The sequence below is a fragment of the Haplochromis burtoni genome, unplaced genomic scaffold (genome assembly GCF_018398535.1).
Source record: "Haplochromis burtoni strain Fernald_Lab_line unplaced genomic scaffold, NCSU_Asbu1 Contig_89, whole genome shotgun sequence".
Classification (NCBI taxonomy): Eukaryota; Metazoa; Chordata; class Actinopteri; order Cichliformes; family Cichlidae; genus Haplochromis; species Haplochromis burtoni.
Genome location: NW_024582450.1, coordinates 403,152 through 418,856, shown reverse-complemented (window position 1 = coordinate 418,856; position 15,705 = coordinate 403,152). Strand labels below are relative to the sequence as shown.

At 42.4% G+C, this 15,705-nt stretch overlaps 1 protein-coding gene across 3 annotated transcripts in view; it reads right to left on the bottom strand.

Moving 5' to 3' along the window:
* Nucleotides 1-11,792, bottom strand: part of LOC102298882 (nardilysin) — a 28,500-nt gene extending 16,708 nt beyond the window's left edge. The window contains exons 1-10 of one of the 3 annotated variants that reach the window (XM_014337475.2): nt 11,689-11,792; nt 10,857-11,203; nt 10,089-10,317; nt 7,918-7,999; nt 6,565-6,718; nt 3,877-3,950; nt 3,645-3,740; nt 3,330-3,452; nt 1,471-1,528; nt 723-796 (exon numbers count right to left, since the gene is read on the bottom strand). In XM_014337475.2, coding sequence (XP_014192961.2) covers nt 723-796; nt 1,471-1,528; nt 3,330-3,452; nt 3,645-3,740; nt 3,877-3,950; nt 6,565-6,718; nt 7,918-7,999; nt 10,089-10,317; nt 10,857-11,059 — 1,093 coding nt within the window. In that variant the 5' untranslated portion in view covers nt 11,060-11,203; nt 11,689-11,792. The other 2 variants (XM_042222597.1, XM_042222596.1) reach the window with 2 other exon arrangements.
* Nucleotides 11,793-15,705: the final 3,913 nt, after the last annotated feature.

The window sequence follows — 15,705 nt, the reverse complement described above, 5'->3', positions numbered from 1 at the left end:
TTGCTTGTCTAAGAAAGTGGATAAACTGAGCATCAGCAACAAGTCCCTGTACACAATAAAAAATATTTGTACATTCTACTCATTTTCAGTTTTAACTATGTGAAAAACTACTTTAGTAGAGTCCATGAATAAAAATATGGAGCTGGAAATGAGAACAACAAGTCCCCTTTAAAACTGCAATTTGAATCAGCTTGACAGCCTCGAGCAACTCATCTCAGCTGACATATTACGCATTCTGGTCCTCAGCGGCTCTTTTGAATACATCCGGACTCATTATAAATGTCTTATATGCATCATCACAGGGACTGAGTGAAAGCTGTTTTGGGATTAGTGTCACTTCAAAATGTGAAGTGAATTATTTCTTTGTGCTCAATAACTAGCCAGTTGGCTAATAAGCAGAGAAGCAAAGGATTTCACAGGATGTGTCCCGATCATGTCAGGGCTTCTACTGGCCCAAATGTAGAAGGCAGTAATGGATCCAATGTGCTTGTTCTAAATAAATGGTCTGAAACTGGATATGAGATTTTAAATGAGACAGTATGTTTTTATTAATGATGACAAACTACTCTGGAGACCCCGGGCTACAAGTCATTGATCTATGGAGGACCCAAAGGTCCAACTTTGAGAACCACTACTTACATAACCTGTTAGGGCTTATTTATATGTGGGAACCTGCAGTACACCAGATGTGCTTAGAGATATCCGGTAAGGTGTATCAGTACCTCTGTAGAGCTTGCTGAAAGCCGTTGTGTCAAAAGGATCCACCATATCAGAGAAATCTGGCTTGGGCAAACCACTACAAACACAAAAACAATACCATCACTTAAACAGTTCCAAGACGTAATTAAAGCGACTTCAACCCACCCTTATGTTTTAAGTAACATAGAAAACAGTTAATGGAAAAGGTTTCAAGTATAAGATTGAGGATGGATGTCTCCAATTACTGTTTACACAATCGGGGAAGTAATAGCACATTATTTCTGTCAGGCAGAGCTATAAAATCCTTTCATTCATTTAAAGCTTGATGAAAATTAATTTAGTTCATCTAAAGAAGTTAAAGTCACTTCAGGCAATTTTACAAGGATAGATGTGAGCATGTGGAAATGTAATCCTTTAATTGAAATGAAAGCCTTAAAAACTGGAGGTTATGTGGTTTTTATGTGTGTAACAGTGACTCTGATTCACTAAAAAAAGGTTCTGCAATGACTCATAAAGCATACGGAAGCGGTGCAGCAAAAAAAAACAAACATAAAAAAAAACACTAATTCAGCTCAGCTCCGCTTTAGGGAGAAGAGATCCCTTCCAGGTGCATCATTTTGAAGAAGAAAAAAAGCATCTGAGATGAAGAAAGCGGAGAAAGAGATGGTAAAAAGGCTTGACATTTACATTTGAGCAAAGGATATTGAGACTCAATCTATATAGCGCCAGCTTCTCATCACAGCAACTGAGAGCCTCTTCTTGAATACTCACTTGTTAGGCACCTTGCTGAAGATCTCTCTGACCCACTCCTCCAGAGTGTCCAGCTTCTCTAAAGGACGCAGTGAGTGAAGGAGGATAAATTAGAGTTTGAGTGTGTTTCAATTATTCTGGCTGAAAACAACCACTTAGATTTGGGGAGAAGTCAGTGCAGTAACGATACATACTAAAATGCCTGCTTTAAAAGAAACTATGTTACAGTGTGGCTTTACATGCTTTAATTTAATGCTAAAATGTAAATGAAAATTCACAACTTTCTGTGTTTCCAACTAAATAAGGTAGAGACTTCTTCCTTTTTAATTATTGCTAATGCAAACAAACTAAAAGCCTACATTTAGAGCTTTTACATTATTGTATAATGAGATGCAGCTTTTGTATTTTGCATTGCAGCCTTTTTTACAAACATTTTAATGTATAGCATGGTTAATTTAATTGTGACAGCTTTTTCCTATGCACGTTTCAAATTACTAAATGGAAGTCAAAGTTGTTTTTCAAGACTAGAGTACATAATTGTAATTCAATAACAAAGGAGCAATTGTTTACAATGCTCTTCTTTATTCTTTATCCCTTCTTTTGTGCCAAGTCAACAGTCAGTTCACACTGTTGCCTCACAGCAATATGGTTACTGGTTCAAATTTGCCAGCCAACTGGGGCCTTTCTGTGCTCTCTCTACACTTCTATGAGTTCTCTCCGGGTACTCTGGCTTCCTCACACAGTCCAAAGACATGCTTGTTAACTGGTGATTCTAAATTGGTTGTAGGTTTGAATTTGAGCATGAATGGTCATCTGTTTCTCTGTGTTGGCCCTGCAACAGCCTGGCAACCTCGCCCTATGACAGCTAGGATGAGCACCAACTCCCCTGTGACTCTGAACCAGATAAGCAGTCGAGAAAATAGATGCATGGATGGACTCTTTAATGAAACATGATGTAAAAACCAGGTAGGACTGTTCAGCTGGGCTTCAAAACAGATGTTTCCCCTTGCTGATATGGAAGCTCCTAAAAACAGCTTTTTCAGGCAACACTGATCAATATTATAAGCAAAAATCCTTTGGCCTATAGGTTGAAAAAGTTTAACCGCACTCTCCGGTCAGATGCCTGAGGTTAATTTCACCTCTGAACACAACCAGAATGATTAGTGCAATGTAGTGACATCATAATGACCTAATGCACACAGGTGCAGACATATATTACTGCACCAAGCAAGTCAAAGCGCTAGAGGTGAACAAAAAATTGAAGCGAGCGAAGAGAAAAAAAAGGTGCAATTTTATGAATATTATAAAACCTATATTATAAAACCTTGCAAGGAAAGGTGTTTGCAATCTTCAGCAGTTTGATGCTTCATCATTTTCCAACAGAAATGATGGTTATAAATATTTCCGGCTGTTTTACTCCAATTAGCGATCTACTATAACACCTTTGCAGAATCTTAGACAACAAAAGAGGCGCAACAAGAATGAATTTTACTGACGGCGAGTAAGTGTTTCATGAGGACGACATTTCTCAGCACCAAATGTCAACACTTCATCATTTTACTTGTATGCTGTAGTTAATTAGCTGAGTGATATTTTCTGTGAAACCAAGAAAATACATTAGATACTTTGTATGTGACTTTGTTTTGAGTAATACAGCAATTCGAGCTGATTCGGGAATGATTATCTACAGTTGGCTGAACATGGATGAAGTGGATCCTCATTTGAGATAATGATCGTCTGAATTTTTGATTAATCCACAGATTGCTTTTTCAATGAATCGGTTCGTTTGGTGTATGAAATTATTGAAACAAATTACATTTCTGTCAATCTACTAATCGGCTAGTTCTTGATGCATAATAAATGGGAATGATTTTCCTGACCTTTTGACTGCACAGCCAGAGTCATGTAGTGGGCAGAGTAGTATTTCTTCCAGAAGGCACGCAGCCGCTTATACACATTGATCTTCATTCTTTTGGGCTCCTGCTTCAGTGTCTCCGCATTCCCTGGTATTGTGACAAGTTAACAATCAAGTGACAAACATAATACATGACAGAGAGGAGCCCTAACACATGCAGGGATATGAGAAGGCAGGTAAACTGGTGCAGGTTTCAGCTCTCCTGTTTGTTATTGCTGAACATACCCCAAGGAGGCCCTGCGTGTATTATTTGTCCCAGCAGTTGTTTTTACTAACTCACCCCAGCAGAACTTGCCCATAGGGTGTCCAGGTTTGGCCAGACTGCCAAATAGCATCTCCTTCCTGTGGGAGTCAGATGGCTTAGCCAGCTGGTACTCTGATAGACAGACGGAGGGACACAGGAAAAGGTAAGATGGGACAAAAAAATGCAGAAAATGCACTAAAACACTTTATATGAACCAGGATTAATTTCTCAGAATGCAGGAGTGATGCACATAGGCACCAAGACCCACCACTGTCAACAGCCTCCACTTCCCTGTCAATGGCATCCCGAATCATTAGGGGGCAGATGAAGAACTGTGCCCACCTGAGAACAACAGGACAAAGTGGTAATGTTTAGAAGCAGACAGAGCACAGATCAGACATAAACATTTAGATGTAGATGGACGCACATGACAAACAACATCCAATATATATCCAAGTGCACACCATGATCCACACTACATCTATCGGCCTCTGAGATCTGAATATATGACATCCAAGTTTCACTATTCTTACTTCATATCACTTACTTTATACATCCACACTGTTTAGATTGAACTAAACCCATAATTTAACTAAAACATGGAGCGACATCAGACATACCAGTGGTTTAAATGTAACTTTAAAGTTTGAAGTTATTACTAAAAGAGGATTTAGACATAATTTAAATTCAAACTGGCAGTGTCCAAAAGCATTTCCTTCGTCTCCTACTTCCCACTATAATTACCAGGTAAACGCGTCTCTTTGATTCACCCGTTCAGTTTATGAATTCAGCTTGCTAACCAAATTTGATATGGTTAGCTGATAAGTTGCCAAACCACCCTCTGATCAAAATAAGGTCATTTCTGGCAATAGTTGGACACAATGGTTTAACGGCAGTCAAAACTGCAATAGTGAGGTTTCAAAATGTAGAGTCCACAAACCCATGGATGATGTCTCGGTGGCTATTTCCACAAAGCAAAAATACAGTGGGGCAAAAAAGTATTTAGTCAGCCACCGATTGTGCAAGTTCCCCCACCTAAAATGATGACAGAGGTCAGTAATTTGCACCAGAGGTACACTTCAACTGTGAGAGACAGAATGTGAAAAAAAAATCCATGAATCCACATGGTAGGATTTGTAAAGAATTTATTCGTAAATCAGGGTGGAAAATAAGTATTTGGTCAATAACAAAAATACAACTCAATACTTTGTAACATAACCTTTGTTGGCAATAACAGAGGTCAAACGTTTACTATAGGTCTTTACCAGGTTTGCACACACAGTAGCTGGTATTTTGGCCCATTCCTCCATGCAGATCTTCTCGAGAGCAGTGATGTTTTGGGGCTGTCGCCGAGCAACACGGACTTTCAACTCCCGCCACAGATTTTCTATGGGGTTGAGGTCTGGAGACTGGCTAGGCCACTCCAGGACTTTCAAATGCTTCTTACGGAGCCACTCCTTTGTTGCCCGGGCGGTGTGTTTTGGATCATTGTCATGTTGGAAGACCCAGCCTCGTTTCATCTTCAAAGTTCTCACTGATGGAAGGAGGTTTTGGCTCAAAATCTCACGATACATGGCCCCATTCATTCTGTCCTTAACACGGATCAGTCGTCCTGTCCCCTTGGCAGAAAAACAGCCCCATAGCATGATGTTTCCACCCCCATGCTTCACAGTAGGTATGGTGTTCTTGGGATGCAACTCAGTATTCTTCTTCCTCCAAACACGACGAGTTGAGTTTATACCAAAAAGTTCTACTTTGGTTTCATCTGACCACATGACATTCTCCCAATCCTCTGCTGTATCATCCATGTGCTCTCTGGCAAACTTCAGACGGGCCTGGACATGCACTGGCTTCAGCAGCGGAACACGTCTGGCACTGCGGGATTTGATTCCCTGCCGTTGTAGTGTGTTACTGATGGTGACCTTTGTTACTTTGGTCCCAGCTCTCTGCAGGTCATTCACCAGGTCCCCCCGTGTGGTTCTGGGATCTTTGCTCACCGTTCTCATGATCATTTTGACCCCACGGGATGAGATCTTGCGTGGAGCCCCAGATCGAGGGAGATTATCAGTGGTCTTGTATGTCTTCCATTTTCTGATGATTGCTCCCACAGTTGATTTTTTCACACCAAGCTGCTTGCCTATTGTAGATTCACTCTTCCCAGTCTGGTGCAGGTCTACAATACTTTTCCTGGTGTCCTTCGAAAGCTCTTTGGTCTTGGCCATGGCGGAGTTTGGAGTCTGACTGTTTGAGGCTGTGGACAGGTGTCTTTTATACAGATGATGAGTTCAAACAGGTGCCATTCATACAGGTAACGAGTGGGGGACAGAAAAGCTTCTTACAGAAGACGTTACAGGTCTGTGAGAGCCAGAGATTTTCCTTGTTTGAGGTGACCAAATACTTATTTTCCACCCTGATTTACGAATAAATTCTTTACAAATCCTACCATGTGGATTCATGGATTTTTTTTTCACATTCTGTCTCTCACAGTTGAAGTGTACCTCTGGTGCAAATTACTGACCTCTGTCATCGTTTTAAGTGGGGGAACTTGCACAATCGGTGGCTGACTAAATACTTTTTTGCCCCAATGTATTAGGACTGAAGAGTAAAAGCAAGCGCTAACAGGGAATATGCCTGTAACGTGCCACACATTTTCACAATATAATCATCAGGTCTGCTAGAACTTTCCTTTGGTAAATTATGCTTTAGCATGTTAAGTGCCTTACTGTTTGGATTAGACCATAGATTTTCCCTTATAGCCTCTATGAGTCTTTGGTTTCAGCCTAGTTACTAATTGTTAATTGTTCTAACTTGTCTCCGTTGCTTCATACGAGTTTATATTCTCCTTTTTCTTATTTCTGTCTTGTGTTTACCTGTAAATCCTCACCACCTCGTAAGGATGACTGCTCGAAAAATAAGATAACAACCAAAAAATGAAAAAGCCCAACTGACTCCTAACCTGTCAAGAGCCTCTTTGAAGTTTTTCCTCTGAATGTCAAACTGGAAGATGGTCCTCTCACAGTCCGTGGAGGCATTGTCGCTCCCACCGTGCTTCTTGAGGAAAGCATCAAAGCCGTTTTCTGATGGATACTTCTCACTGCCCATGAACACCACTAGGCGACCACGAAATCACAGTAAGGGTGAAAAGAGAGAGGGGATTACAAATCATCAAAAAAAAGAAATCCAAAGAAAATAATCTATTAAAGCTACTTGCACGATGTGTCTTTTGTCGTTTTCTTATTTATGTGGACAATGAGACAAATGCAGACAATAACACATCACATTTCTGGCTCAGCTTTAATAGAATTTTGATAACTCTGTCTCAGATGAAGCCGCGTACATAACTCTAAATAGTGCCGGGAATATTTGGTGACAGCATGAGAAAAGGTTTCCTTTCAGAATGATCATTTGGAAACAATGTTCAACAATCACTATTGGTAGAGGAGACAGATAGCAATTTCTCTGCTGACAGTAGCATCAATAGATTGGATTGCAATTCTGAAGTTATGTGGCATTTTGTGCAAGCCTAGCTTTTTTTTTCCCCCCCCAACTGAAAAATATCTTGCTTGCTTCCTCATAGTGAATGCAGTGATTTCTTGCCTTGTTCCTGTAGGTGATGTAAAGTTAATCTGCCAACAAGGCAAGGCAGACATTAACCCACAGGCCCCAGATTTCCAGGAGCCCCAAAACCCCACGAAGAGTGTAGCGTCACTTGGTTGGTAGTAAATTAATTATTTGCACCTCACATTCTAAGACTTTCCTTATGCAGGAATACATTAATTTTTGCTTATATTATGTATAGGAGTTTAAAAAAAAGGGACATTCAGTAGGAGAAAGCTGCAAATGTTCAAAAGCAACTGGTATACAACAATCTTTGCTGGATTGTTTGCTGTTTACTGTATCTTGGGATACATTATCATGCATTCTATGTAGTAAATGGGCATTTGTAAGTGATGAGTTAGATGCATAATGCACAGAGAGCAGGCAGAAAAGTGGGTCAAATAGAGCCTGAAAACTAATTTTTTGCCCTGTGGCCCCACAGTGGGTGGATCTGGTCCCTCTGGAGATGGATATTCTGGGAAATGTCACATATTGTTAACTGATACTGAACGAGACAAAATAGGCTAAGAGGCACACTAAATAATTAAAACAAACTACACAAGGATGCATTTAAAATTAGGATGTGTGATAGGAAACATTGAAAACATATCTGAGGATGTATCTGGGGACGGAGAAACCACTGAATTAAAGAACAATGAAAACTTTTTTTAAAAAAAGATGACAATACTTGTCTACTGGATTAATTACTCACTGTGTTCCAGAAAGTGAGCTAGGCCGGGGAGATCGCTGGGGTCACTGAAGCTGCCCACACCAACACACAACGCTGCCGCAGACTGAAACACAGGATATCGAGGCATATCTGAGTCTGGCATTGCACTTCAGGGAAAACTTGAATGATACTCTGTTTATCTTGCTGCCAAAAAAGGCCATAAAGACAGAAACCAATGTAATAAAGTACTGAGACGCAGGCAACAAAATTGTTGAGTTTGATAGTTTTATGGCCTTAGCTGACAATATCAAAAACTAATCTTATCTTTTAAATGCCAAAAGCAATATATGAAAAGAACTTTCAGGTACAGACATGTTTAAAGTAGTGTTAGCTCCTGATGCTTACTGCACTGGGGTAGTTCTGATTGATCTAATACTAGGCATTAGTGGAGACCCTCCAATCATCCACCATCTGAAACAAGCCCATATAACACCTCTGATGCATAAGGTAAGGTAAAGACGCAACAACAATGCAGAGAAAACAGAAAACCCCAACAATCACATGACCCCCTATGAGCAAGCGCTTTAGCGACAGTGGGAAGGAAAAACTCAATTTTAACAGGAAGAAACATCCAGCATAATCTTGCTCGGGGTAGAGCAGCCATCTGCCATGACTGGTTGGCATGAGGGGAGGAAGACAAGACAACGACAAGCTGTAGACGAGAGCCAGAGATGAATAATAATAATAACTAATGATTAAATGCAGAGAGGTGCATAAGCGCATATATGTATATGGCTCAGAGACCAGCCACATACGTAGTTTACTAAAGGCAGAGGAATTGAGAAATCATAGGGATTTGCACGTCATAAAACTCAAAATTGAAACTATCACAACTATTTTTTATCATTTGAGAAGGCGTGCCTTCACCAAGAAGTGAAAATACAAAGCAAAGAAACACCTCGATCATCTCCTGAAATTAAGTCAAGGATTTAACACACCCAACCTAACACAGTGCATTAACATGCTTATTCATTCCGATATTGTCGCAATTACTTATTATCAGCAGATTAGACATGCAAACCTCACATCTACAGAGATGCTGTCAACAACAACATGCAGCTAGCGTTAGCCTTGTTTTCTAAAGCTCACACTTTGATAAAGACTTTGATTACATTCTCAGTTTATTCGTCAACTGCCCCAATCCAACAAAGTTAGAGCCACTTCAAAGAAAGTTAACAGCAGCTAATAGCAGCTAACAGAGACCAACAGGAGCTTCACTGACTCATCGATTTGTATCGGACTCCTTTCACGAAGTTTTACAGCCTCCTCCAGAGTAAATAGATGTAGACACCTGGCGTATTGACAGCTGAGGTAAACAGAGGACCGACACCCTATACTCACTGCAGATGAACCCCAGCAAGGGTTGTCTGTCTTACAGCGGCCACTGTAGCTAAGAGTATACACTTGAATCGGGAGTGGAAAGAAAACAAAATTCTGTAGATTGCAATCTACTGACATCTAGTGGTGAGATTTTAAACATTGTAGCTTTAAGCCAACTTTCTCGTCATTGGTTCGTATCTGCAAAAGGAGGTTTGAACATCAGGTGGGTGGAGCTTCTGAGCGTTGAGATATCCACTCCAACTTTTATGTTATTAAAATACTTTTTAAATGTGCAATATTGCCATTGTTTTGACAGTGAGTACTGCAGGGCGTGAGCAAAGTCTTTCTACTTTAAAGCTTGTAAAAAATCAAACTTGTCTTTATTTTCTTAGAAGAGATAATGATAGAACTAAAGTGTGTTTTTTAAAGTATTTTGTTGACTCTATTTACCTATAGGGGATTTTCACAAGCTTCACTGAAGAGGTATGTGCCACACTGCTAGATCTCTTGCACCTCTTTTGCGTTACCCCACCATGGAACATTTTCTAGATCCGCCACTGATCATATATAAAAACAGCTGTCTGAAACAAAGCATTTAGTGCAGTCTCAAGCCTGAGCACATACCCTGAACTCTAAATATTTGAAACTCTGGCTGTATTTCATCAGAGTATTAGCCACTGTACATGTTGCAGAAAATATAGAAGAGCATAAAAGATGCACCTTAAATAGTGTGTGGAGTAATGGTGTCAATTTGTTTTTTACATTATTTCAAACAGTGTAGTTTTACAAAACATAAATAAAGTCAATATGAAATGCTCTCTTGTTTCCTGTACCTGTTTCTCTGCATTTCCTTTCTTCTTTTCCCCCTCATTGTAATCATCTTCATCATCGATGCCCTCATCTTCGTCATCTTCCTCAGACCCATCCTCTGATCCATCTTCAGATTCATCATCGTCCTCCTCCTCCTCTTCTTCTTCACCTTCATCTGACTCTCCATCTTCTGTCGGTCCACTGTAATCTGAGATGAGCAGAGCTCGCAGCCCGTTTTCTAACACAATGTACCTGAGGAGAGTAAAGTCAAAGGTGAGATAACACAAGGAGAAGCACTGTGGTATCAATTGAGTTTTAGAGCCTTCACTGCTTTTTCTTAACAGCTTAACAGTTATCCCTTTGCAGATTGTATCTTATACCCTTTCAGCCCGTCTTGTGCTGTGCTTTTTCACAGCAAATATTCCATCCATGCCCCACAGAGGCCTGAGGCACTGGTCTGTGCTTAAAGCATGAAATCATCCCATCAGACTACAATAATATTGCACTGATCCAGCTGGATGGGAGGCTCAATATCATTTTTGGATCTGGGTTAGTGGATCTGGGTCGTTTTGTCAGCACTTTCACAGTCATGAATGCAGAACTTTAGCAAGATGTATTTCATTACACATGAAATCCTATTAATACCTTCGAGTGAGAATAACATACATAATAGAACAGATAAATCATGCAACTTTTCCTTTTTTTAAACAGCATAATGAATTATTTAAATCCTCATGGGAATCTGGTAGGAATGCTTGACTGTGCGGTAGAAGAGTTTTTGGTTTTTTTACCTGTACTGTTTGGGGTCACTGGGTGATTTGATGATCTCTCTGTCACCGACATTATCCTCAGCTTCCCCCCCTCTTCCCGAGTCCCCGGCAGCCTGAATTTCCTCCCGGGACGCCGGCTCTGTAGCTTCTGCTGAAGCTCCCACTTGGACCGAGCCCGGAGAGTCAACCGCCGGGGCGTTTCTTGACTTGTTTGTTTGCGGCATCCTCGACAGAGATGACGAGACTCTGGCACTGCAGGCTGACAGCCAGGGGCGACCACAAACAACAGGACAAGTCGCTGTCAACGGCAATTTACTCCTTAGCGCGGCAGCACACCGTGTAAGCCTGGACAGAGCAATGATGAAGACCTGACATACGAGTGTGGGGGAGAAAAAACAAAGCTAAAGTTCAGCGCTCTGCGTCTAAAACAACACAGATTAACCAAGACTCTCGCTGTGGCGTGGGCCTATAGATGTGAAACTGACCTGTCACACACATATGGACACACACAACACCGGCTAGCCAGCGCCCACAATACAGCTATTCATACAACTGTCTGGTGGTTTCGCTCTATTCAGCTGGATGTCAGCTAAAATCCGACCCTGTCTCACCAGCCCGCAGCGAAACCTGAACCTATCATCTCACAGACCACCAAGAGCAAGTGGACATTTGAGAGGAAACACGAGTGAGAGAGGAAGGATTTAATGTTAACAAGCCGTGTCTGGTTCTGTTAGATGGTATTTGACACAAACGAAATAGAGCCGGAGTGTTTATTTTTTAATCTACTTCTACTTCTTTTTTTTTTCTTTTTAGAAATACTTCACGAAGCCGGTCAAAAACAATGAAGCCATACCTCTCTCTGCCGACAGCAGAAGGGCCTCGGTGCCTGCGAATGTCCCACACAGCAACAACGAGTGCTGTGATTTGCTGAGAGGAAGACGCGCTGAACTATGACGGCCGATGATTGGCTCTAGAGACAAGGAGGCGTGGTTTGGGTGTCAACACGTGTGAGCTGAGCAGTCAGGAGCGGTTACGTTGTAACAAGCTTCAGGCCCTGGACGGGCAACGACAGGCAGCCACCTGGATGCAAACAGACATCTGTTTATGATTATGACCAATAGATTGATAATATATCTTACCGGCCGCTTGTCATAACAGGTAAATGTCTTAGTTTCTCATCTCCTCATGCAACATGAACTCTCAGAGCTCTTTGAAGTGAATGCTGTCTTGTCAGCTAGTGACATAATAATAGTATCTGTACTTCAGAAAAACTGCCTCACCACACAGGTTGCACTTGGGAAGTCTTCACATATGGATCATTGGGTTAGGGACCACTAGGTGGCAGGCACAGGCCACGGGGGATAGGGGGGGGCGGGGGGGGGGGGGGGGGGGGGGTGTGGATTTACTCCAGATCCTTGAGGTTTATCTAGCTTTAAGACTTCCATTAGAGGACTATCCTTTAGTGTTGTTTTCATCAAATGCCAAGAGCTTTTAAGATGTGCATTAATGCATTCAGCACATTTGCAGGGAGATATTTACCACAACAGATGAGAAGATAACAAGAGGGGAAAAAAAGAAAGTTTTATTTCCCCACATTACAGCACTTTTAACAAAAAGACCTAAAGTGAGGGTTTACTGAATTGGTCTAATATACCTTTACTTCAAACGTTATGTCACAGTCAAAGAGTTAAAAGCATCATCCTATGAATAAGCCACGTTGACATTTGTCCAGCGCTCCTCCTCGGCCTTCACTCAGCAGCGTGTTGGCATTTCCCCCCCTCCGCTGTGCCAATATGTCCTCCCCCTCACTCACCAACTCTCTCTTTTCCTCCCTGTCTGAAGCCAATCTGATTTGCCCCTGGGCTTCTGTCGGCAGAAAGAGGTGATAAACACCGCAACCATGACAACCGGCGAGCCAGACACACGCCTGAGTTCCTGGATCCTAATGGCTTCACTTGGCATCCTCTCCTCTTTTAATTCATCAGGTCCGGCCTTCACCTGAGTTGATATTAAGGCTCTCTGGACAGATAAAGGCGCCGTGATTCCGCTACACTTTGAACTCTCTCATCCAGTCTTTTAAGATAAGAGTCTATCAGCTTGTGAGATGAAACAGTGTTAACACTAAAGCATGCACACTGCTTTAATTAGACCTCAGGAATTAGTCACTGAATAAATATTTCCTCTGTCTGGATAGTATTAACGCAAATGCAGGAATATTGATTCTTCTGACAGCGATTTTCACAAACAAATCCTACTGATCACTAATGGAGCCTCTGTGAAAACACTGTCACTGGGACAAGGCATGTGAGCACAAAGCGATTGCTCACCCAAAATTGCAAGGCCATGGTAATAGCAAGGATAAGCACCGTATTAGAAACTCTGTGAAAGTGCCTTTATGTGTGTCTCCATGCGAAAACTTTCAGAGCAAAAATGGCAGGCTTGAGCTGGTGATCGATTGGACGGGCGTCCACAGACTGTGAACCTCACCTTTAACGCTAACACACATGGCCTTTTCCTGGTAAAATATATTGTATTAGTTTGGCTGCAACGTGAGCCATCATAATTTTCCGCCTTTTTTTGGTCCCTCTGTATGACTGAGCCCAAATTGAAGTTCACATCGGGCACCTCAGGCCTCCCCCGCAAAATGTGTCTGCGTGAAAATGGAATGTAGAATGCAGCCAGCTGAATCAACATAGGTAATATGAATGTGTCCCCCTCGGACACCTTCCTTGAGTCACAGGAAGCAGCAGCAGCAGCCTTTACCTTAAGACTCTGAGAGGGCAAGGTTCCCATAGCAACTGATTTGAATCCTAATTAAAACAGGAGATTTGATTAATTAGTTCAATGATGTGTGTGTGTGTGTGTGTGTGTGTGTGTGTGTGTGTGTGTGTGTGTGTTGTGTGTGTGTGTGTGTTGTGTGTGTGTGTGAGAATGTGTGTGTATGTGTGAGAATGTGTGTGTGGCATGACTGTTTGCATGTGTGTGGGAGTCTGCATGTTCTCGTGAGTCACGGTGTATCTCGTGTGTAAATGAGGATGGGGAGGGGTGGTGGTTTTATATATGCCTATACGTGTGTGTTTATGTGTGTGTTCGTGAGCCTGTGAGTAATCCTTTGAATCACTGCCGTGTCTCCAGCATGTGTGCACGTGTGTGTGTGTGTGCTATGTCTCCCGGGAGGCTTGTCCTTGCCTGCAGTACTACTGTGTGAATCAGAGGTGAGGCCTTTGGAGTTGCCCTCTGCTTTAATCTGGAGCTAATGACAGAACCACCTGCCCTCCTGGCCATCCTCCCCCTCCTTCCAAATACCTATTCCGTCTATCTGTTGGCTCCCTCTTGCACTCCCCCCTTTACATGTTCAGCCAACCCTCACAACCTTACCCAAAATGCTCACTGTCTCCCTCCCACACTCAGCTTGTTTTATTCCCTTTTTCGCTCCTTCTGTCCCTCTTCTCTTTCACTTGCTTTCCACATCCTGCCACAGAGTGCATGATACTTCTGCCTGCATCTCTGATTGCCTCATCGCATTGAGTAAGCAGAGACTAGGGGGCAGTGCAGGCCCCAGTGAAACTCAAACACGTGTTTGGGGACGACTCAACGCTATGTGAGCAAGATGTAGCTTTAAGGAGCTCTTTCGACCAAGGAATAATCTGCGTCCTTATTCTTGTTGGTGCTCGTTCTTAAGTCTTGAGTTTGTGTGCCCTCACGCACGGAAGCCAGTCCCGCCGGAGATCGCGTGAGCGAAGGCATAATTGGAAAGAGCTGCAAAAACTGGGATGACCACTTTGTGTGATGTGTCCTCGGTGGAAAGAAAGATGGAGTGAGCAGGGAGAGGAAAACAAAGGAGGAAGAAATCAAAGCAAGTAAACCAGACTGAATTGACAAGAGCCCACAGGAGAATCAAAGTAAGAGAGTAACGAGGAAAGAAGGGGAGAGAGAAGGAAAGGAAGGAAGAAAAGATGTGTATTAAATAAGGAATAAGGAAAAGTATGCTCTGACAGAAAATAATCCACATGAGAGGAAGGGAAAGCCTTTGGAGAAGGAGCAAGCGGAGGAGGAAGAAAGGAGAAGTGGCTCAAATGAAACAGCATGACTCCCCATCCATTTCAACACTGGACAGCTCCATAGACAGCACTAGGCCAGTATAAATAGATCCCCTACTTTAGAGGCCCCGTCAACACTCTAAAAAAGTACTTTATGTGCTCAGAGCGGCTCCTGCCCCCAGAGAACAGACACACAGGTATCTGATGGTGCCTGATAACCATCTTCACTCAGTTCCTCTCCGTTTGTTTTCTTAATTTAGGGAGCCTCCACGGTTCAACAACAACACCTCTGTGAGAAAAGAGTGTTTTTCTCCCAAATTCTCCATCACGGGCAGCATTCTGCCCTGAGGTGGACAGTAATAACCCCAGGTCTGGCATCACATTACCCCTGTCACAGAGATTACAGTAATATCTCAGGACAAAAACCCCATGCGTGATTGAAGCTTATTTATAAACACAAGCATCCCTGCATGGTGTAGGCGAATTAAATGTGTGCATGCCTCAGTAAGCAATCCCCACGAATGCATGTGTTCATGTGGCTGTGCATACATGCCCCGCATCAGCCAGCCTGTTTCCATTGCGAGTGAGCGTTAAGTAGCCTTGTGGGGAAGCTGTAATACAGACTAATGCACCTGAGAGCCCTGAAATCTATAACCATCATCTACATCTCCCTGATATTACTGGAACCGTCTTACTGTTTCTGATAGGAATCTCCAGAGACCCCCCCCCCCCCCCCAATCTTTACTCCTGTAAGGAGAGAGAGAAAGAGAGGGAGAGAGGAAAGAGAGCACTAGGGGAGAAATGCACCTCTCCATTTCCTCAAGGTTATT